Genomic DNA, 23,433 nt, shown 5'->3' with positions numbered 1-23,433 from the left:
TTCTCAGTTAAACAGAAGGACTTCGTCTTGCTGCAAATGTTATGTGGAGGTGTTACCTTCCCAGGCCAGACTATCATTTCAAATGAATTTAAGACAGATTCTGCTAATTTGAGAGGGAATTAAGGATGAAAATAGAAACTCTCTGGGTGTAATTAACGGCATAGGGCATCAGAAGCTGGATACATTTCTTAGAGAATTGTATTTCCAAATAAACTGTGAGCTGCCTTAAAAATGGTTACATCAGTAAAACAAGCAGCAGGTTATAAAAAAGGGTTGTATCAGTAAATCAACCAGCAGGTCTCCATACTTACGAAGCAGAAAACGAGCCTGCAGAGGGAAAACCGCAGAGATTTCCACCCATATCAACATAGCCGTGGATGATAACTAACATGGATATTTTATTAAAAGCCATAAAGCCAATCATGAGAAGAAATTTTAAAAATATATAACTCATATTGGAAGACAAAGTGGGTGGCTTGGGTGTTCCTTTCACAGGGAGTCGTTGGAGTCTGTCTAAAGTTGATAAAACAAAAAACTGATTTGTAAGCATATAAGTTATAAGCAACCGAGAAAGAAATGTATATATTTGGAGTGGTAACGCCTCAGGAGAACTAAAACTGTGAGACTGAGTATGAAGGGGAAAGTAGTAGAGAAGGGCATTTAATTTTTGTTTTGTCTTTCTCTTCTGCTTCAAATAAAACTGATCAATAATGACCCAGCATACCATGGGGTACCATACAGCAATTATTAAATGAGACTGACAGGTACCAATAAATCATGAACCGAGAAAAGCATACCAGTATGACAGACAAAATATCTTTTAAAGGTAGAGATGGACAGATGATGGATGGATGGATGGATGGATGGATGGATGGTTGGATGGTTGGATGATGGATGGATGGATGGATGGATGGATGGATGGATGGATGGATGGATAAAAAGAGAGACAGGAGCTACAGACAGAAACTTGTTTCTTTGTAGAGTATCAGGAAGGATTCACACTAAACTACCCCCAAATCTTTGGGATAGAAGGGGAAGGGCCTTGGAAGCATAATCCACTCTCATTTATTTTAGTACTCTCAACTCTCAGCACCTGAGTTCCACTAAACTTCAAACTGCAAATCTTAGGTTGAATGATATGTTACTGCTTTCAGGAGAATACTCGAAATCATGAAGGTCTGTATGTCGTTGATGTTATGGTTTGGACTTCTTATTGTGTCTTTAAAGGACTTGCTTCTGTCTGGTTCTGACCGCTTTTTCTAGCAGTCATTAGGAGCTTCATAATCCTTAAGTCCCCATCACGGACGATGTCAGCTTCTTTATGGAAAACCTTGAGGACTTTATTATAAATTTATCATTGTAACTTTGTAAACAAAAGAGAAGCGGGGAAAGAGAACGAAGTACCTTTCGGGGAAATAACAAAGCCTGACTTCCGCTATTAAGAGCTTAAATCCAAGACGAAAGAAAGGAAGCGGCTTGCTGCCTGTCAATGTCCAGGTTCGACTGGCTGTACTCATTCTGATGACCCTTACTTTCTCCTCAGTACCCCAGATCCCCAGCCCCCTCGGGTGAAGAGCACCCGTTAAAAGCCTGAGCACTCTCCTCTCTCATGGCCGTCGTCCCTCTTCCCTACCCCTCCCCAAGCCCGTTCTACACCTGCCCGCGAAGCTGCCGCCGGAGCCCAGTGGGCGCCCCAGCTCCCCTCCCCTGGCGCGCACGAAGCCACCGGGCCACCTCCCCGCCCGGTCCATCGGAATGTTGAAGGAAATCTAGAACCCCGCGGGACAGCGCCGCTCCAGGGTCCCTAGCGACACCCCACGTCACCTGCAATCCTCACCCCGACCACCGAACCTGCTAGGTCCATAGAGCGTCTGAGCTGCACGCCCCGCGGGGAGGAGGTGGAGCAGAGGGGACCCAGCACAGGGCCTGGTGGAAGGGGTTCAGCCCCTGGCGTCGGTCTGGGCGCTCTGAGCCACACAGCAGCCAGCGCCTGAGTTTTTATCTAGGGAGTTAGTTTCGGTTTCTTTTCTCTATCCTGGGGTCTTTTCGATTTCCCCAATTTTCTGAAGGTAGAATATAGGTCTGCATTGGTTTACTCTGATCATCTTAGGGAGGTAATAGCAGAAGCGATGATATGCTATCTGGGACATGCATGTAAGAGCAGAGAAACCTGGGAGTCTAAACAAGGAATTGAGGCTGAGAGTAAACGCAGCACTGTAAGCACTGTGAACGTCTATGGTGAGGTGTGGTGTTTTTCTTTTCCGGCAAGGTACCGGACATGCAAAAATCGAGTAAAAAAAGATTAGGGGCTTTGAGTTTCTGTCCTAAGAAGTTCATTTTATGAAAAATTTCCAATATTATAACTGTCCAGTGTGAACATTTGAAAGGCCAATCATATATCACAAAGAATTTAAATTGAGAAGAATGCTCTTTAGTTTTGTCATCAAGCTCATTAATGTTGGAAATTCGAGTTTCAACCCCAGCCCATGGTGCCCCTTAGTGCTCCAGACACTTAATTCCATAATGTTATGCATGTGCAGAATATATTGAGAGTCAAGATGGTGGTGAGGGTGCCCCAGTAACGACATTGGGTAATAAATGGAGAGAATTCGAAACCAGAAGTTCTGTCTTCAAGAAAAGGAAAGGGAGGAAGTGACTTGTTCACAATAGGAAGAGCCCAGAAGGGTAGTTTTTTCTTAGACTCTGGAATATAAAGTGGCTTCGAAAAGGAGGTGAAAACATTGCTCACTTCTGTTAGGATTTTCCTTTTTTTTTTTCAGTTGAAAAGAGTTATGATTGTCTTTCTCAATGAGGATGACATTGAGAAAGAACTTGAAATGACTCGTGATTAAGTCATGAGTTCATCTCAGATGGGTTCTTCTCTAGCATCTGATACTGGACCTTTGTATCATAAGAATGCATTTGCTAGCAGCAGAAAATTGGGCTTTGTTGTAACAGCATTTATTGAGCTTTTTATGTGCCAGGCAATGGGCTAAGAGCTTAACATGTGTTATCACATTAAATCTCACAGAAAGCTCATGAGCAACTTTACTGTTGCTATTTTATGGAGAGGTAAATAAGGCTTAGAGAATTCAATTACTTGTCCATGACCCTACAGGTAGTTAATGGTAGCCAAGACTTCAAAATTTAATTCCAAAGATAATATCTGCAATATTCTCTGTATATATTATCTCATTCCAGTTCTTTTAAATACTACAGTGTCATTATTCCGCCCCCAAAGCACATACAATTTAATGGGGATTTCCTCTTTTGATTGTAGCAGTGGGCCCTACATGTTCTTAATGTAATTGACTGTCTGCTGTTGTTTTTCTGTCTTAAAGAAATAGATATATCAGGTGGGGATTCCCTAGATATTAACTCCATACATCCCACTTCCTACCCCAAAGTATATGTACGATGCACATAAACAGACTCTACTCCAAATCAATATTCAGTTCTCTTCCACTTTAATAAGATATTACCATGACTCCAGCCTAGATTTTATTCAGAAACTTGAAAATCATAAACTCCATTTCAACTTTTTGGAGCCTTCCCCCTTACCTCAATCTCTCAGCCTCCTTAGGAGCCTCACTCTTTCACCTCCCCAGGGTCAACTCTGTGAACAGGCACTGAACCTTCCTCTCACCAACATTCTCAACTACTCCATCCACTCACTTTCCTGTGCACCTGCCCTGCAACTTGATCACCTGAATCTAGTAAACCATTTTTTGCCCTTACCAGGACATTGAAGGAAATTATCTAATATTTTTCACCTCAAATTTACTGTTTATGACTATAGGTCCCCAATCTTTTTTACAGTGGCCCTTAAAACCCTAGAGCATCCTGCTGTTCTCTTCAAGTCCACTAAGAATATATCTGTTTTAAAGAGACTCCTCTCAACTGTCTGACACATCCATCTAGTCCAAGAGGCCCATGACATGCTCCATATACAATATAACCACTCCCTTTTGAGTTGGTTACCTCCAGCTTCCTCAGGAATCTCACTCCATTCCTATATTGTTAACCTCTATTCACAGCTGTGGTAGATTGAACAATGGTCCCCCAAAGATGTCTATATCCTAATCCTTGGACCTATAAATATGTCATCTTATGTGGCAAAAAGAACTTTGCAGATATTCCTAAGAATCTTGAGATGAGGAAATTACCCTGGATTATCTGGGGACCTGATATAATGAGAAGGGTCCTTATAAGAGGGAAGGACTGTTATCAAAAAGGAACCAGGACAAGGAGAATGTGGGAAATTATCAGGATTTCAAGACTGCAAAGGATGGTAAAAGTAAGAGATTCGCTTTTGGGAAAACATACTCTGGAGAGAAAGTCATGAGTACGGTTGGACAACCTTTTGCTAGTGCCTCAAAAAGAACTCTGTGACATACACAGGGAATCCAAAAGATTTCTGAGAATATCAGCAGAAACACTGCTAGCTTGAACTGAAAGCTACAGAGAGACAATAAAATGAAAGATGGTTATAGGACTCCCAGAATTTCGTAAGCAACGAACAGTCTGATGAAACTATTCAGCCACAAACTTGTGCTATCTTTCATGAAGGATGACTCTGAGGACAGGGCCTAGAGACACAAATGGTTATTCACAGGCCTTAAAACCTATGGTGTTAACCTTGCAGATTTTTGAAATTTCTTGGCTTTTTCTCCTTCCATTTTCTCCCTTTGTGAACAGGAATATCTATCACTCATACTCTATTCCTGTCCCACCATTGTATTTTGGGAGCAAATAACTTGTTTTCTAGTCTTACAGGTTCACTATATGGAGAGAAATTTTGCCTCAGGATGGTTCATACCCAAAGTCTCAACCATACCTGATTTAATCATTTAGGTCTTTTCAGCAGATGAAATTTAGATGGGATTTTTGGACTTAAGTCGAAATTGTAATACGCTGGGACTTTGCGGGGACCTTAGAATGGTTCGTTTTGCATACGGAATTGATGAGAATATTTGGGGCAGAGTGTGCACTGACAAATAAATGGCTCCCAAAGCTGTGCATGCCCTAATCCCCAGAACCTGTGCATGTTACCTTACATGGCAAAAGGAACTTTGCATATGTGATTAATTTAAAGATCTTGAGATGGGGGATTATCCTAGATTTTCCAGAGTAGGCCCGATGTAATCTCAAGGGTCTTTATAAGAGAGAAACAGGAGATCAGGGGAGAGAGAAGATGCTGTGCTGCTGGCTTATACATGGAGAAAGGGGCCACAAGCTAAGGAATACACGCGCCCTGTAGAAGCTGGAAAAGGAAACGGACTCTCTGTTAGAGCCCCTAGAAATAATGGAGCCCTTACCAATACCTTGATTTTTAGGCTTCTGACCTCCAGAATGGTAACAAATGTGTGTTTTAAGCCACGAAGTTTGTGGAAACTTGCTATAGCAACAATAGGAACCTAATGCAACTGGCATTTACTATTCATTCCACTAAAATGATAAAGTCACTTTCCAAAACAATTAAAAGAATGAGCCCTGCCCTATTTCTTTTTTTTTTTTTTTTTTTTTTTTTTGAGACAGAGTCTTACTCTGTCGCCTAGGCTGGAGTGCAGTGGCACGATCTCGGTTCACTGCAGCCTCTGCCCACCGGGTTCCAGCAATTCTCCTGCCTCAGCCTCCTGGTTAGCTGAGATTACAAGGGCATGCCACCACACCAGGCTAATTTTTATATTTTTAGTAGAGATGGAGTTTCACTATGTTGGCCAGGCTGGTCTCGAACTCCTGACCTCAGGTGATCTGCCCACCTCAGCCTCCCAAAGTGCTGGGATTACAGGTGTGAGCCACCACACCAGGGCCTCATCTCCTCCTTTTGATCATGGCACTTCATAAGGATATAAATTCATCATCTCAAAGTCCTAAATATTGGTCTAGTTTACCTTTAGACCAGAATCTGCCCTGAAGCACCTCTGCCAAACATCATTCATGATAACCTATTAATTGCCAAATTCAATGTAGTCCATGATTTATTGACCTACTGGTGATACTCGAGATTTTATACCAGCCTCTCCTTTTTTTTTTTTTTTTTTTTTTTTCCTTGAATCAGGGTCTTGATCTGTCTCCCAGGCTGGAGTGCAATGGTTTGATCTTGGCTCACCACAGCTGATACATCTGAATTCCATATTCTCTTTTATGTCATTCCTTCCACTCACTAGAATGAGCTTCATGTGTTGTCATCTGGTTTATTGCAAAAGCCTATTCATTTCCTGACTCCAGCCTGCTCTCTCCATTCTGTTTTCCACTCTCCTGCCAGGGTAATTTCTTTAACATGTAAACCTGATCATGTTGCTCCCTGTCTTAAAATCCATTAGCATTCACTCATTGCTTTCAGATTAAATCTGCCTATTGGTATTTCATCTTTTTTTTTTTTTAGAGCTCCCAAACACTATACCTTAATGGTGACAAGTAAGTGTTTTGATTCAGAGGATCTCTCTAATAACAGTTCCATCATGTATTAGCTTTGGCATATTGGGTAAGTTAGCCTCTGTCTTTCATCTCTAAAATGGGAGTTAAAAATAATCCACAGAGTTATTAAAGGATTAAGTGACTTCAATGTTGTAAAGAGATCAGATACGAAGCAATAAAATGCAGGTATCATTATTTTTATTCTCTTCAGGAAATACTGAGAACCATGAATGCAGCACTAGGTAGCATGTCCTTCCTTGAGTTATGAGACAGATAACAGGGTCTTACTCTGTCTTAAAAAGCCTTAAAGCCTTGTGTTGAGTGGCAACAGGAATGTCAATCCATATGCATTCAAACATCATAATTTCTGGACATTCCCTTCTAGGGATTCACTAAACATGTGTGTATGGAGACCTACGACATCCAGACACTTTTTAAACACTGATACAAAATATTAAAAACTCCTTCCTTCAGAGTTTACATTCTAGTAAAGAATATAAACAATAAGAAGAGAAGTAAAAAGACCATTGTGTTAGATAAAAATAAGCTATAAGAGAAAAAATACACAGAGAAGAGGAAATATCAGATCCTGATGGGAAAAGAAGATGAAATTTTAGATAGGATAGACAGGGAAAGTCCCACTAAGAAGGTGACTTAAGATTGGAAGGAAGTTAGGCCATTCTTTTTTCTTGCAGAGACCGAGACTGGCTGAGGGACAGGGAAGTCCCTGAGATACAGTGAGCCACGTGGGTTCAAGGACCATTAGAGAGGCCTGTTTGGCTGAAGTTGAAGAACCAGGCAAGAGTGGGAGAATGTCACAAAGATAAGGTGAGGAGGCAGATCATGTCTGATCCCAGAGAACAAAAGAGACTGTGACTTTTACTTTGAATGTGATAAGAAGGCATGCCATGGCAAATACATTGAGATTTTATTTTATACTTTTATTAAAAATTTGAACAATTCATGTACACATGTTCCTTTTGTTTTGGATATATGTTAAAGAAAAAATCAAGAAATTAAATTTAATACAAAAATAGTATAACCAATTGTATTCCTTACGTGTGTGACAATCTTACACTGGATTGTTTTATTTCTTGTTTTGTTTTTTCTCTAATACTGATCATTGTTCTAGTGGTTTGACAGTTTTTGAGACAAAATTAAGTCAAAATAATGTAATACGTAGTTGTCCCTAGTTATCCATGGGGAACTAGTTCCAGGACCCTCTTGGATACTAAAATTCGTGGATACTCAAGTCCCTTATGAAATGGCATATTTGCGTATAAACTTTAAATCATCTCTAGATTACTTATAATACTTAACACAATGTAAATACTATGTAAACAGTTATGTGTTTAGAGAATGACAAAAAAGTGTATATGTTCAATACAGATTTTTTCTGAATATTTTTGATCCATGGTTAGTTGAATCCACAGATGTGGAAGCCACAGATACAGAGGGCTGACTGTATATTATTTCATAGATTTATCGTCTTATAAATTTTAAATATACTGCTCATTTTCCTATCCATGTGTTATGTGTTTTTTCTTATTGAATTGCAAGGACACATCTTGCCAAGGTTTCCTTTCATTTTTTTAACTTGCCTTTTCTTCTTTTTAAATGAAGATTTTGTTTTAGTTTTACAGTTAGGAACTTTTAGAAGTCATCAGATTTATCACATTGTGCCTTTATATTTTCTTCATTTGCCCTTATGGGTAGAAAACTCCTTCACTACCATAGAGGGGGGAAAAAAAAAAAAAAGCATGTATTTTATTACGGCTTTTTTTTTTTTTCCATTTAACACCTGAATTTATGTTGGCGTATGGTGTGAGGTTTAATGGTCTAAGTGTGTTTAATGAATGCCTCAGAGTTAATTCTTCAGACAGATGGCTGGTAAGCCCTAGCACTCCCATCTGAGGTGACCCTCATGGAGACAGGGACTAGAGCAGGCCAGGGAGCAGGGTATGCACTGCAGCTGATCTCTTGGGTTTTGGAAACTTGATCCTATACCCTTGCTTTCAGGTGTGAACTTGGGTTGCTGGGACAGTAGATCTTAGTCCTTTCTGTGGGGCACCGATTGCATTCCAGCCCTTCTGCCCCGGGAGGGGTCTGCCCTATCACCGACATCCTCACCCCTGCATGATCCAGCAGGCTGTTGGCTCTTGACTCACATTGTAAAACTCCACCACTCTTTACTCAAAACCTCTGCCCAGGCTCACTCCCTTGATCCGAATTAATCTACTCTCATAAAGCTACTTCTTTTTTCTTCAGAGGAATCACTGAAGTCCTCATCCTTCCCCCATGGCTTTCTATTTGAGCAGTGTCCCTCTATCAAGTTTCTGGCCCACTGTCATCCACGCCCCCCCCCCCCAATCTAGCTACATACCACTTGGGTTTCTCAGAAAAGCTCAAAGGACAAGGCTTCACCCACTGAACTCCATTTATTTCCCTATTACTCACCGTCTACACCTATGATGGTTGCCTCATTTAAAATCTCCCCACCTCCCCCAGTCACCTTTTCATACCAGGCATAAACACCAGTGAGTAACAGCTGCCTACCCAGCCAGTTAAAAGCTCCCAATTCCTCAGAGTAGCCTGAGGCAGAATAGTTTCCCTACGGTCATCTCAGCTTCTGGATCCCAAGTCTGATCCTCTTTCCTTGCCTTCTCAGTCATCTGCTAAGCTTGTTTATTGGGCAACACTAAGCAACGTTAATGATTATTCCTGTCTTTAACTAGGAGGGGAGAAGCTCTCTCCCCATCTTCACCCACTTCTGTGAAGCTTTCAGGGACTATGGGTCTTGCACTGAGAGCACTTCCCCAGGCTGGGCTGGCCCAGACAGTCAAAGAATAGGTCCAGCCACTTCTCAGCCCAGCTGACATTTGGCGCTTTGTGATCTTGGGTAAGATATCTTCTCTTGGGAGGTCAGACAAGGTCAGTTCTTCCGGCTATGACATTGTGTGAGGCAATGAAGAGGGGAAAGTCCATGAATGGAAGGTGGAACTTGATTGAACCTGTTTTGTGGATTCAGGAGAGGTTCTCTCACAACTCACTGGAGGTAGGCAAGGTAGGGGAAGACTTCCACGGAAACTCCTGGCTCTGGGGTGCCCGCTTCACTGATGATTGAGTGGGCACCCTATAGGGTACACCTCTGTCAAAGTAATTCAAAGTCCTGCTCATCATTCAGACTGGGCTTGTCAGGAATCAGGTACACTTGGATAACCTAGCCTTGATTCCATTCAATTTCCTTTTATAGCTTAGAAAAATAGGAGTACAGTTGTTCCTCAGTATCCAAGGGAGATTGGTTTCAGGACCCCCTGCAGATACCAAAAGCTACAGATGCTCAAGTTCCTTATTTTAAAAAATGGTGTAGTGTTTTATATAATCTAGGCGTATCTTCCCATATACTTTAAATCATCTTTAGATTCCTTATAATACCTAATACAATGTAAATGCTTTATAAAAAGGTGTTATACTATATTATTTGTATTATGTTTCATTGTTGTATTTTTTTTTTTAATTTTTGATCCACTGTTGGTTGAATCACTAAATGCAGAGTCCATGGAGGGCTAACTGCATTTTTATGCTTATAATACCAATATTGCTTTGACAACTTCATTCTGTGTTATATTAATTTAGGTTTCATTTGTACAATCATTAGTACAGTATTCAATTTATAACTCATAAATAATAAAGCATATTAACAAATGCATATGCTGTCTCTATGGAAAAGTAATTACCTAAAAATGTTCTAAATAATCTGTTTGATTTTACCCTGCAGAGAAAGCCTTCTTGATTAAGAAACAATATATTCAATGAAACTACAGTCACAGTTACAGAAGTCAGATGAGCACACTGGGTCTGTGATATTTCTGCAACAGGCTTTTTCAACACCTGTTGATCAGTCAATCAGAGAAAACCTCAGGGGCTGAAGATAGGCCAAGCTTGGTGGAAATTCCTTCCCAAAATAGCAATAGCTGAGCAAATTGCTAGGCTGACAGAAGTAGAGTATGGACAGTTCTTGGGATTTTGTGCGAGAGAGCAACTGTCTTCGATGGTTGGCATTTTTTCAATGTTTAAATTCTTTGGTCCAACAGCTGATTTCCTCCTTTGTCCTATTCTTTCCTATTTGCTTCCCCAGGCAATGACAGCCACGTCCTTCCACATTAGACTTCTTGGGTAAGCAGCTTCTGAAATTGTTCTACAGCTGTTCGTAGCTGTCTGGCAGCGACCACTCCATTTGCAAGGTTGTTGAATATCGCTAAGTATCTCTATGAGGCATATAAAATGCAAAGTTTAAGAGAAACAAAATATTGTTCATTTTGATTTAGATCATTCTAAATAACTAATTATCTTGGTAGATTTGCCTTTTCTTTCTGGTGGAGGAAAAAACAAATCACCCTATAAAGTTTATTGATGTCTTCATATGTTGTAAAATGTCAAAGCAACTCAATTGAAAGCATTAAAACTTTCAGCCATGCAAACAGTCTTAACTTTTTTTAAGTTATATTCAGACTTCAAAGACTTATCTTCCTGTTTCCCTTAGCATAATATAATCAGCATTTTTCCTTTAATATAAACACATCAGAAAAATATTTTACAGTTACTTTAAAATTCCATGAGTTTATTAAGCCATTCCATAACGTGAACATTTAGATTGCCTCAATTTTTTTGCTTCCATAAATAATATAGAATTAAATGTGTTTTTATATAAAGTATTTACTGTAGTTAGGATTGTGTCCTTGGAGCAGACCAGAGATGGAGTGGATCAAAGGTTATGACATTTTAAAGGTTGCCAGATGAAGAGGAATGTTCATACAGTATATGCGGAATATCGTTCACTTGTATATGGGTCTGATGTGCAAATCATCACACAAGAGCTTTCCACAGTAGAGGAAATCTGGTTTAAGATTTTAAAAATCAGTAAAGTTTTTTTCATTCTCCAAATAGAAACATACTGCATTCAAAATTTCTTTAATTGATTATTCTCTATTTTATACCCAAAGACTTCAAAAAATTTTACTCTCTAGTGGATTAAACAATTAAGAAAGGTTTTTAAAGATTAAATGGACTTTAGGCTCATGACTGGAATTTTTGTTTTTTGGTTTTTCTTTTAGAAATGGAGTCCTACTATGTTACCCAGGCTGGCCTCAAAGTCCTGGGCTCAAGGGATCCTCCTGCCTCATCCTCCCAAGTAAACATAAAAAAAATTACAACAATGAAACATGTACCACTGAGCCCAGCAATTTTTCTGATGATAAATATAATGCAAACACATGCAAATTTCAAATACAAAAAGAAAAAAATGCAAGTTTCCTTTAATCTTACCTTCCAGATATAATAACTAGTATACGATGTGTTTGTTTCACTTAATGCTATATTTGGGATATCTTATTTCTATATCACTTGTTTTAGTACCTTAGAACACACGTTTTAAAAATCATAATTATTGATAGGGAAAAGTATAAAGAGTAAGAAACAGTAACAGTCAAGATAATCTCTGATGCCATTGTTTTTCTCAGATACCATTTTTAAAATAACAATACAGCATGTACTTTGGAGTCAACGTACAACCCTATTTGTATCCTAGTCAGAATGCATTTTCTCACTAAAATTAAACTGTCATCTTCCAGGAAAACTTTTAAATGTTTTATTCATATGTCAGGAGAGAGAGACAAATTATAAAAATAGATATAATTATACATACAAATATGATGATGCTCTAACACACTCCTGTGTATATACTTTTTATCCTAAATCTTGAATATATTTCTATGACTACATATGTATTTATCCATTCCACTATGATTTTTTTTCCAATTCATGTGAGCCAAAAGAACTTCAATTGGCTGAATGAAGAGAAACAGGAATCCAGTTTTTTAATAATGAGGGGGAAGTCAGTGGAACTGAACAAGGCCAAGAAATAAATCAAAATGTATGTAGTTATTTCATATACACTGCCAATTCAAACTAATGTTCTTTCCATACAAGAATAAAATATGTCATTTTATTCATCCATTCCTCCATTCCTTGTCTTGCCATAAGAAATTTGTTAGTGCTCCAGTAGCACTGAAGGGCTACTCTTCTGCCCTTAGAGTTCCTTTTCACACAATTTTCCTGGATATACTGCCATACTAATTTGTCTAGGTAAACTTTTGTGTCAGTTTTTCTAAGTAAAGCAAAAAATGCTACTTTATTTTTTATTTTCGTTTTTATTTTTTAGAAAGAAGACCTTGTTCTGTCACCCAGAATGAAGTGTGCAGTGGCACAATCATGGCTCACTGTAGCCTTGAACTCCTGGGCTCAAGCAATCCTCCCACCTCAGCCTCCCAAGTGGTTGAGACTATAGGAACACACCACCAAGCCTGGCTAAATTTTTTAGTTTTTCTAGAGACAGGGTCTCACTCTATTGCCCAGGCTGGTCTTGAACTCCTGGCGTCAAGCAATTCTCCTTCCTCAGCCTCCCAAAGTGTTGGGATTACAAGTGTGAACTGCTGTACCTGGCAAAAATGCTATTTTAATCGAGATTATATGACATTTGTAGATTATTCTGATAAAGAACTGATTACATTACAAACTCAGTTCTTCCTATATAAAGAACAGAATATAGCATTCCATTTATTTCATTCTTTCATTTCTTTCTCTTCTTTAGTATACATTAAAACCTGCATATTAGTTGTTAGTATTCCTTGGTGTTTTATCTCATTACTATATATTGCATCATATATGTATATGTATACACAGTCACACACGCACCTATACCTTAATATATAATGTTAAAGTAGAACCATTCTCTTCACTTCTCACAAACTTTTTTTTTTTCATTGGGACTAGATATTGAATTTTGTCTGAAGACTCAGTAACAATATATGGAGCTGACCATATGGCTTTTTTCATTTGAGTTTCTTTTGAGGAATTAAATACTAGAAATTTGGATGTTAAACCAACTTTTATGATTTGGCTAAAACCCAATTGTCCAAAGTGTATTATTCTTTTAATACACTGTTGGCTTTTATTTATTACTATTTTTTTCAAATTTTATTTTACTATTCAAAACACCAATGTGCAATCATCTCTCCTCATTCAATTTTATATTACTGAATAATGACACAATGATAAAGGGATAATATAAGGATATAATGATGTCATTCTTTGTAAATTCTAAGACTTATTTTATTTGCTTAAATTCAATAAAATCTGCTTTTGAAATTAATTTTACTGACTTGTTCACACTAAATACTTTCTCTACATTTGGAATAGAAAACGAGATTATTTCTAAGGATCATAATATCTAACTGTACCCCAATACTCGTATATAGACATAGATTTTGTTTTCAGACTATTTCAATTCTACTTCTATTACCTATCATCGTAAGATTATGTTTCTCTCTTCATTTCTGTGCATATGCACCAGTTAGCAAACATCCCAAGTAGCAGAAACATTTGACCAAAAGACCACCCACAGGCTCAGGCTACATTTATGCAGCAGATTTAACCACATTTCATAAAATCAAGCTCATGAGGACAAATGTGGAGTTCACTGCTATGTACAGATAGATATACCAGTTTAATCAGACAAGTCTTTGGGGCCATACCTGATTCTGTGACATGTACGCAAGCCAGATACAAAGTATGAGGAAGAAGTAGAAAGACTGGTCATGGCTTTGAAAGACACTTGTTCCCAGGATCACCAGATGGACCATTAGGACAATTCTGCAAGTGTTTCATGCCTCCAATTTTAGTGTGTTCTTTGATCAGACTTCTCAGTTACCATTTTCTCACATGCTCCGTGATCCTTGTTTTCCTGATGGTTGATGCCAGGAATAAAGAGAGGAATAAAAGTGAAAAGGGAATAAGTAGACTTGTTTCTTGACACTTAGGATTTTCAAACTTCCTGGATCATAAGAGAAAGAAAACATCAAAGGGGAATGAATGAGCAAGTCTGCAGCATTTCTTTGCACACCCCTTTCATCAAGGAAACTTAGAATACCTTTACTTTCTCTATTGGCTGCCTGAGAGTATCTCCTAAAACAAAGTTTGTAAACCAGTTTCCCTGATTGACCTGAACCTGGGGGGCACACTGATAGATAATCTCAAAACAGAGTGATCTACAGCCTGGAAAATCTGGTGAAGAAGAAAAATCAGTATATGAGAGAGCTAGAGGAAGAAAGTTTACAGTCAAATAACATGTTTGAATGTGTGATTTTGAAAACAGAGCATGCCCCAATGTGGCTGTAGGACTGATGGGTTAAAGGGAATAGAGGTGTGGTAGCCAACTGCCAAGATGACCACAAATGCATTGTCTTGCCAACTGGTTCTTACGCCTCTGTGCAGTCTCCTCCCCCAGTGGATACTGCCAGTTTGTATAACTAAAGGATACTGCAGAAAAGATGAAATATGACCTGCAAGGCTGGATCATAAAAGACATCATGGGGCCGGGTGCTGTGGCTCACACCTGTAATCCCAACACTTTGGGAGGCCAAGGTGGGTGAATCGCCTGAGGTCAGGAGTTTGAGACCAGCCTGGATGAAACCCCATCTCTACCAAAAATACGAAAACTTAGCCAGGCGTGGGGCGGGCGCCTGTAATCCCAGCTACTTGGAGGCTGAGGCAGGAGAATCGCTTGAACCCAGGAGGCGCAGGTTGCAGTGAGCCGAGATCGTGCCACTGCACTCCAGCCTGGGCAACAAGAGCAAAACTCCACCTCAAAACAAAACAAAAAAAAAGACACCTTGGCAGAATCTAGCTGCCAGGAAGTGAGGAAACTCAGGCAGTGACACAGAGAAGTCAACAGGGCTTCAGCCAATAACAGGACTAACTTTCCAGGCATGTGAGTGAGCTGCCTTGGAAGCAGATTTTCCAGCCCCAGCCATGCTTCCACCTGAAAGAAGCTGGGGCAACATCTTCAGTACAATCTCATGATACCCTGATCTGGAATTACCCAGCTAAGACTAATGGATTCTTGACACATAGAAACTGTGAAATAAGAAATATGTATTAAGACATTAATTTTTGCAGTAATTTGTTATGAAGCAGTAGATAAGTTATACCTGATTTTGGAGGTGGAGGGGGTCTGTTTGTGTGATCTATAAGAGAAACGGAGATGAAGATTCATAGAGAAAAGCAGGTCCAAAACCAATATGCCAACGTATAGAATAGAAAAATGGGTGCTGAGTCACCCAGAATAATGGCAGGGTGTGGAGTGAAGAAGAGAACCAACAGCCCAACTAGATCCAAAGTCTTAATTTTAAAAAGTGGGATGGAGGATGGTTGATGCAAATGTAAGTGCTTCAAAAGAGCAGAAATTTCTATAAGAAGAAGTAATCATTTGAAAGCTGAACTGGAGCCCCGTGAAGGAGCCACAGACCACCTTTCCCAATGTTGGTGCACACAGAAATGGGCTCTGGTGGGAAATATGAAAGTGCATAAGAAATGATACTACTGTCCACACACTAATCTCATCCTTAATATCAATTGGACCTTGCTATACTCACTTAAGAGTATTGGTCAACTGTCTCAATTTTTTTTTTTTGATGCCAATTTTCTAAGGAAAAGAACTTCTGTTTCTCAAATTCTTCAAAGATTTTTAAAACAAGCTTGGTTTGCTGCACTGTTTATAATACATACACAAAAAGGTCACATTTCTCTGTCCTTTTGACTAAAATCATACCTGGCTTTGAAGCCTCTCTCAGGACCACAAGCTGTTTTTTTTTTTTTTTTACTTTTTTCTTCTTATGGCTTCATCACTTCGCTGGTGTTGTACCAGGATTTACGAACCAAGCAATTCAAAGAAATGTGGGAGAGGCCTCATCTGGTCAGGAGTCCAACATGATTGCCTCTGGAATTCACCATGAGACTCACAGTTCACCAGAAGGCAGAGGCAAAAATCAGAGTTGCCAATTAAAATTATTTCTAAAGACAGTTCACTGCTTCCAATTTCCAAGCCTTTCTGAGACTCCATGGGGTGAATCACTTGCTTCTTTTCTGCATCTCCTCCTGCAGGCATCGAAGTTTTGTAATTTAGTTACATGCATACTTATATTTATCTCTTTCCAATAGTTCTGTTCACTTCTGATATCTTCTATTGTCTTCCCTCCCAATTTCTGCCCTTTTCAGTTTTTTACAATTATCTTGTGGCTTTAGGAAAAAGCAGATATAAACATATGTGTAATCAAGGCTATGGTTTGAAGGTTTTTGTCCCCTTTAAAATTTATGTTAATTACTAATCCCCTATGCAACAGTGTCGGGAGGTGTAACCTTTAGAAGGTGATTCAGGAGGACTCCTCATGAATGGGATTTGATGCCCTTAGGGCTTGATGGAGGAAGTTTGACCCCCTCTTGCCCTTCCACCTTCTGCCATGTGAGGACACAGTGCTCAAGGCATCATTGTGGAAGCAGAGATGGGAACTTCACCAGACAATAAACCTGCTGGCACCTTGGTCTTAGACTTTCCAGCCTCCAGAACTACGAGAAATAAATTTCTGCTCTTTGTAGATTACCCAGTCTGTGGCATTTTGTTGTAATGGCACAAACTAAGACAATCAACGAGACTTGTATTTCCCACGTAAGCATAAATTTTAAAATCGCTTCTTAATTAATATAATAGATGAAATGACCCACAGAAGTATCCAGTTCCAGAAAGAACCATTTATAAAGGACCAGTTTTGCCTATAAAGAAAATACAATACAATTTCCTATAAAGAAAATACTTCACAAATTTTCTACCATCAGAAAAAAAAAATCTTTAGATATTAAACTAAATCAAATGTGATGGTCTTATCCAGACAAAGGAAGACTCAGCACTCCATTTCCAAGTTAACTGGGAGCTTCTGTGTTGCTCTTTGTGCCCCCTTGTATTTGACTCTGCTATCTGACCTTTAAACTGAAAAGCTTTCTATTCTTGCTATCTGTGTGTGTTATTTGAAAGATCAAAATATTAAACTCTTGCTATCTCTATTTGTCATTTGAAAGATCAAAATATTAAATGATTGTGAAACATTTTTTGCAACTGTAAGAGGGTTGATACTTTTCCTGAATATTATTCATTCAACATTTATTTCTTTGACGAATATTTACTAGATGCTCATGATGTCCTAGGCATTGAGCTAAGAACTCAATGTTGCCACGTGGATAAGACCAGTCCCTGTGTGTTCACACTTATTTAATACTATTAGAGACAAGACTTTTAATACATACCATAGTCATATATCAATTTTTAATTAGCAATATGAAGTAAGAGAACAATGGGACTTTCCACTCAATTTGCCAGGTGGCTAAATTTTCAGTTACTGAATTTACTATTTTAGGATAATCTAGCACATGATCAAAATTTAAATGCACAGAGCAGAAGATCACAGTAAGAAAAGCTTCCATTTGGATTATCACTTTTTCTACTTGGAGTCACATACTGTACTTTAAATTGATTAACAACATGTTAACGGGGCAGGTGGTGATTTCCAGCTACAAGTCCAAAGTATAGAAGAATGTGTTTAAATCCTATGTTTATCAGATCCATAAATATAGTTCCTTCTATGTTAAGTGGCTTTATTTCTAAGAACCCAGCCCTCAGTCCTGGGGGTGCTTCCCAGCCCACTGCTGGAATTCCTGATCATGGCAGTCTGCTGAAACATGAGCTCAGTTACCAAATATAGCTGAGTGGAGGAAGAGGACAGATGAGAGTCTGAAGCCACAGTTGCCTCAAAGTGACTACGGACCAGGCAGTCTTTAATGAATAGGCAAGGCCACAACCTCCATTCTCCCAGAAAAGAAGAAATGCTCATCTGAAATTCATCACCTCTCTGGAGTCTTCAAACTGACCAAGCACTGAAAAGGTCTGTAAGGTGTATCTTAATATACTAACTAGTACGGCAACATTTTAAGAACTTAAAAAAAAAAAAAACTATAAAAGGTTTTCTGAAAACATGATATATTTAGAAAATATCTTAATTATTCTTTTGCTTGGAGAGGAAAAGTAATGAGAATGTTATGGTTTTGCCAAAAACACATAATACGTAAGATTTGCCTGCCCACTTTATCTCTGCCTTTGCTGTCAGAGAATTATACTTTCTGTTATAAGCTTAAGCATGCTAAGTTGGTGCTATCAATTCCAAAAGAATTTAATGTATTTATGGAGCCAGCTTTTGTCAAGATTGTGTACGTGTTATGTTTCACAGAAAAGGAAAATGCAGTTTTCTAGATCCTCACCCATATTTAAGCTAAATACGTAATGATGGCTTACAGTGATAGACTTTAGATTTTAGTCCATTATAAATTGTTAATTACACTTTCAAAAGATTTTAAAAGTAACTCACTGGACATAATGAGTTGGGATAGTAACAGCAGGTATTTTAAATTATATTCATGCATAAAATTTACATACTTTTAATAAGATAACGCTTACTAAGGGAAACCACAGTGCAGTCTCTGGAGTCCAGTCAAATTTAAACATCACAGTATAATTTTTATCATGTTGCTTTAAGTTGCACATGAAATTGTCTTGAATCCAACAGAGGAGGTTGACATAAAATGATTTCAGGCTCATATTACTTATTAACATTTGCTAAAAATACTAATTGCCTTCTAGTATGAATAATGTGGTGACATATAAAGCCCATTTCTTGGCAATATAAAACTATTCAAAATCTATTCAGTCACATATATGCAGAAATTAAATCCTCATTGCATGATAAAGATGCCTTCCAATCTTTTTTTCTCACAGAAAGAACTTGAATACTCACCTCAATTATTCAGATTTTAAAAATCAAAGTCTTTTTGACAAGTTATAGCTAACAGTAGAGAAGGCCAGTGAGGTTTATCTGGCCACTAACTGCCCTGTAAATACATGATTACACATTCCTAGAATACAAATTAGTCCTCCGGCATCCTAGAATCTGGTGTGGGTTAGGGTCTGTATCCCAGGGGTTCTGTGTCAGCTCTTCCTCTGGGTTTCTCTGTGTTGCTGCTAGAGTTGAATATTAAAACTGGCCTTATAGCATCTTTCACAATAGAACGAGGATCTGGATTGCACTAGACAAGTACAATCACTTTGACCTCCTTACCTCATGTTTTTAAAATGTAGAGGGCACTCATTATTCACGTTTAAAAATAAATCTGACAAGTTCTTTAAGAGATACCAAGTGAAATCTGCAAGGCCCAGACAAGATCTCCACTTCTTAAACGATATGTGTGTGGAGGCTGTCAAAGGGTACTGCAATGACTGAGTTCCAGTTAGAAATTCAGGCCATCTAGAGTTAAGGACTGTGTCCTGGTGAAATTATAGCAAAGAAAACAAAGATTGAACAAAACATCGTCAACTAAAATTTCTAACTGTTAAATCATATTAGAGAATATAGAAGCAAATTTGGTGAATAGGTTTTGAATTTAAGTGAGAAGAATAAAGCCCTGAATTGGATAATGGTAGTGGAAATGGATAATTCAGATGTAAAATCTAAATATTTGCAATGGACTTAGCATGGTGAATAAAGTTGATAAGATGAAGAGGACATGGGATAACTTCAAAAACTCTGTAAAGTATCTTATTTGGCTGTTTTGGCATTAAATGAGCTATTAGATTATGTCCTTGAAATTGAGATTAAATATGCTGTTTAAAGAGATATTTAAAACTGTAGGATAAATATATCTTCCTGCAATGATAATTTATTTAATAATTAGAAAGGAAAATAATCCATGTGTATTAATAAATTATAAAATTGCAGTACATTTTCTGCATCAAATATAAAATTTCATAAATTTTTCATGTTTGACTTTTGCCCTAAAGGACCCTTTGTAGCAAAAGGGAAACAGGGAAGAAGGAAGGGAGAAGGGAGGGAGGGAGGGAGGGAGGGAGTTGATTTAGTCTAGGGGTTGCCTGTGATTCTGAAGCACGAAAATAAAGTGTTAAAGCCTTTCTAACTTTGTTTTTCATAGTTTAGGTTTTATTAAAAGATATTTCAATATTAAATCTTTGTATCAATAGTTTGCATTACTTTTTTAGTAATTGCTTAAATATGAAAATAAATAAAACTGCTAAACCTAAAATTAAAAATCACTTATAACTTTTTTTCAAAAATTACAAAGTAAGCAACAAAAGATCCCCCTGAATGTCCCACCTTTCAACTCTTACCCCTGCCTAAATCCCCCCACAGAGGTAGTCAGTGTTGATTGATTGGTGTATGTTATTCCAACCATTTTCATATATTTATTCCTTTCTATATATACATTTTTAAATGACTGTGGGAATTTAGCTATTCCATCTGGACTCTCTAAAGAATCTGCTGAATGTGGTACATGGTATTAAGTGATCCTTACTGTCTGTCAGCGTTTTTCTAACATCAAACTTTTTCTTTCAAAATTGTAGCAGTTCTTCGTCGACTCAAAGTATTTCATGAACAGACTTCAAAAGTTTTCCCCTTATCTAAATTCTTAAAGTAATTTCCTATAATATCCCCAAGAAGAAAAGAAAACTGCAGTTAAATGCAGGCTTCCACCCTGAGTCTGCCACTTTCTGATGGCTCTGGTTGGGACAAATAATTGAACGTTTTTCTGCTGCAGTTGTGGGTAATACAAAACATAAAATAGAAAAATAACATCTACTCCATGGATTGCTCTGAAGATCAAACTGTTCAGTTTTGAAAGCAGGTAACTCCCAAGCTGTTACGTAAGAACAACTTGCATTGTTTGTCAGTGAATTCTTTCTACTGGACTCTGCTCTTTCTCATGTATATTCCTTGTCTTCCCCAAGTCCCTCTACGTGGAAGAAACCTGTTTCCATTTCAACAGTCAATAGTGCCTTGATTCATGGGGATCATGCCAGGGGGTGATCACGCCAGGGGGTGATCCCAGGAGTCTTGTTTGTTTTTTGAGTCAGGGTCTCACTCTGTTGCCCAGGCTGGAATGCAGTGACCTGATCATAGCTCACTGCAGCCTAGAACTCTTGGATTCAAACAATCCTCCCACCTCAGCCTCTGGAGTAGCTGAGGCTACAGGCACACATCACTGCACTCAGCTAAGTTTTTGGGGTTTTTTCTGTATTTTTGTAGAGATCAAGTCTCACTATGTTGCCCAGGCTGGTACTGAAGTCCTGGGCTCAAGCAATCTTCCTGCCTCAGTCTCCAAAAGTGCTGAGAGTACAGGCCTGAGCCACCATGCCCAGCCCCCTATAAATCTTTCTTAAATGACAACAGAGAGGATTCTCCCAAATATCATAGAGCTGGTTTTCAGGTAATCTATCCCCAAAAGTCAGCAACTTTAAAGGTAAACGGTAGTCATAATTTTTAAATTTGTCTATCTTTTCTATCATTTGTATATTCATATATGAATGTGAACCATATACATTTATGCCTACAGTACATATTCAGGAACTAAAAAATAAATGTTTTCCCAAATATTAAGATAGTCATGCCAAGATAAGATTCATAAAATTACTTATGTCAAATGTGTAATACACATACCAATGAAAACTTATTTATATGTTCTATATTTTATAGTATAACATGAATCTAACAGAATTCAGATGACACTAACTTAGGGAGAAGTTGCAAACCATAAAATTACAATTAGAAGTAATCTGTAAATTAAGTGACATAAAATTCCTTAAGAAAGAATGAAATAGCCAGGCCTCTTGGCTTGTGCGTGTAATCCCAGCAACTCAGGAGCCTGAGGCAGGAGGATTGCTTGAGGCCAAGAGTTGAAGACAAGCCTGGGCAATGAAGGGAGATCCTGTCTCTACAAAAAATAAAAGAGAATTAGCAGGACATGGTGACATGCACCTGTAGTCCCAACTACTTGGGAAGCTAAAGCAAAAGGGTCCTTTGAGCCCACTAGGTCAAGGTTGCAGTGAGCTATGATCACACCACTGCACTATTACAGCCTGGGCAACAGAATGAGACCCTATCTCCAAAATTTAAAAAAAGAAAAAAAAAGGAGAAGGAGATATGCCCAGGGGGTTAACAAAATAGGTCACCATGGACGTTTACATTTGAAAGCAATATTTGCTTAGGATAAGCCAAGATGCTTATAAGGATATAAGCTGCCTGCTGACAATTCAAGGTGGATAGCATTCTGTAATGACTCACAATATTTGCCAACCCTCCCAAACCTTTGCTTCACTAAATGTTTGCTTAAGATGAAGAGTCTGGCATTATGCATAAATGTCGAAATTCACCTGGGAGAATTTCCCTTCAGAGCGCCATGAGATGACACAGCAGTGCCCCCATGGTACACTCTGAAGGAACCTAAAGGACCATTGACCTGAGCACATTCTCCTCTTGTGACTTTCACCACCTTCCCCGCCAAGGGTGTGCCCCCCAAAACAGCAGTGGTCTGTAGATGTGAAATTCACATGCGAATGTGCATTTCATTTTATCTTATATTTTTGCACCCTAACAACTTTCAAAGCTAGTTTGAAGCTGTATGCAATAAAAGCATAGTACAATTGCCCAAAATCAATTAAGAAAATATAGAAGATCAAACCAAGTATAAAAAGCTTTGAACTTGAAATGTTTTCTCAATTTACTACCTTTGTCCTTTCTCTTAGAATCTTTACCTCCTAGGACAGAGAATCTATCTTCTTCCCAGCTATGTCCCTGGCCTATAAAAGAGGTGCCTAGCATATAGCAGGCACTCAATAAATAAATGCTGACTGAATAAAACAATGAGAAAAGCAAAAAAATTTTTTTAGCTAAAAACATCTGAATTTCTATGACGGAAAATTTAACCCTGAGCTTGCTAGTATCCATGTGAAAGCGTCATCGAAGTTTACAGAATTCTTTGTCTAATAGAATTGCCAGAAAATAGAATGCTTTTCTAGTTCCAAATTTTTTCATAAGAAACTGTCTTCGAGGGTAATGAGAAACATTAACATCCATGTTACAGATACCTTTTTTTTTTTTAACACAATGTCTGACCTATGAATGATTTTGTATTAGCAAAATGAGCAGGTAAAGTGTATTTTATATGTAGACACAGTTATGTGTTGTATGTATATACTAACATTTAGCACTGATTACTCTATCAAGT

At 38.3% G+C, this 23,433-nt stretch overlaps 2 protein-coding genes and 1 long non-coding RNA gene across 32 annotated transcripts in view; 2 read left to right on the top strand and 1 right to left on the bottom strand.

The window, feature by feature from the left end:
• DDX60L (DExD/H-box 60 like) overlaps nt 1-23,433 on the bottom strand; it is a 172,421-nt gene that overhangs the window by 115,536 nt on the left and 33,452 nt on the right. For 13 of the 24 annotated variants that reach the window (XM_021938139.2, XM_021938138.2, XM_017959185.3 and 10 more), the window contains exon 1: nt 1,825-2,205. Coding sequence is in view for 9 of the 24 variants with exons in the window: in XM_021938132.2 (XP_021793824.2) it covers nt 1,825-1,864 (40 nt within the window). In the remaining 15 variants the exon portion in view is untranslated. Of the gene's footprint in view, nt 1-1,824; nt 2,207-14,012; nt 14,222-16,087; nt 16,414-23,433 lie in introns of those variants that run through there. The other 11 variants (XR_002521877.2, XM_021938142.2, XM_021938143.2 and 8 more) reach the window with 5 other exon arrangements.
• On the top strand, nt 1,921-11,704 carry LOC108586147. The gene is made up of 4 exons (XR_002521882.2): nt 1,921-2,009; nt 7,116-7,248; nt 10,559-10,596; nt 11,535-11,704. It is a non-coding gene; the product is annotated as an uncharacterized LOC108586147 (long non-coding RNA).
• Nucleotides 18,096-23,433, top strand: part of PALLD (palladin, cytoskeletal associated protein) — a 431,565-nt gene continuing 426,227 nt past the window's right edge. For 2 of the 7 annotated variants that reach the window (XM_031663997.1, XM_009207835.4), the window contains exon 1: nt 18,096-18,248. The gene's annotated coding sequence lies outside the window, so the exon portion shown is untranslated. The remainder of the gene's footprint in view (nt 18,249-23,433) is intronic. The other 5 variants (XM_017959195.3, XM_017959194.3, XM_009207836.4 and 2 more) reach the window with 4 other exon arrangements.

Source organism: Papio anubis, chromosome 3 (assembly GCF_008728515.1).
Source record: "Papio anubis isolate 15944 chromosome 3, Panubis1.0, whole genome shotgun sequence".
NCBI classification, from domain to species: domain Eukaryota; kingdom Metazoa; phylum Chordata; class Mammalia; order Primates; family Cercopithecidae; genus Papio; species Papio anubis.
The sequence above is the reverse complement of the archived record's forward strand: the minus strand, read 5'-3'. Positions and strand labels throughout refer to the sequence as shown.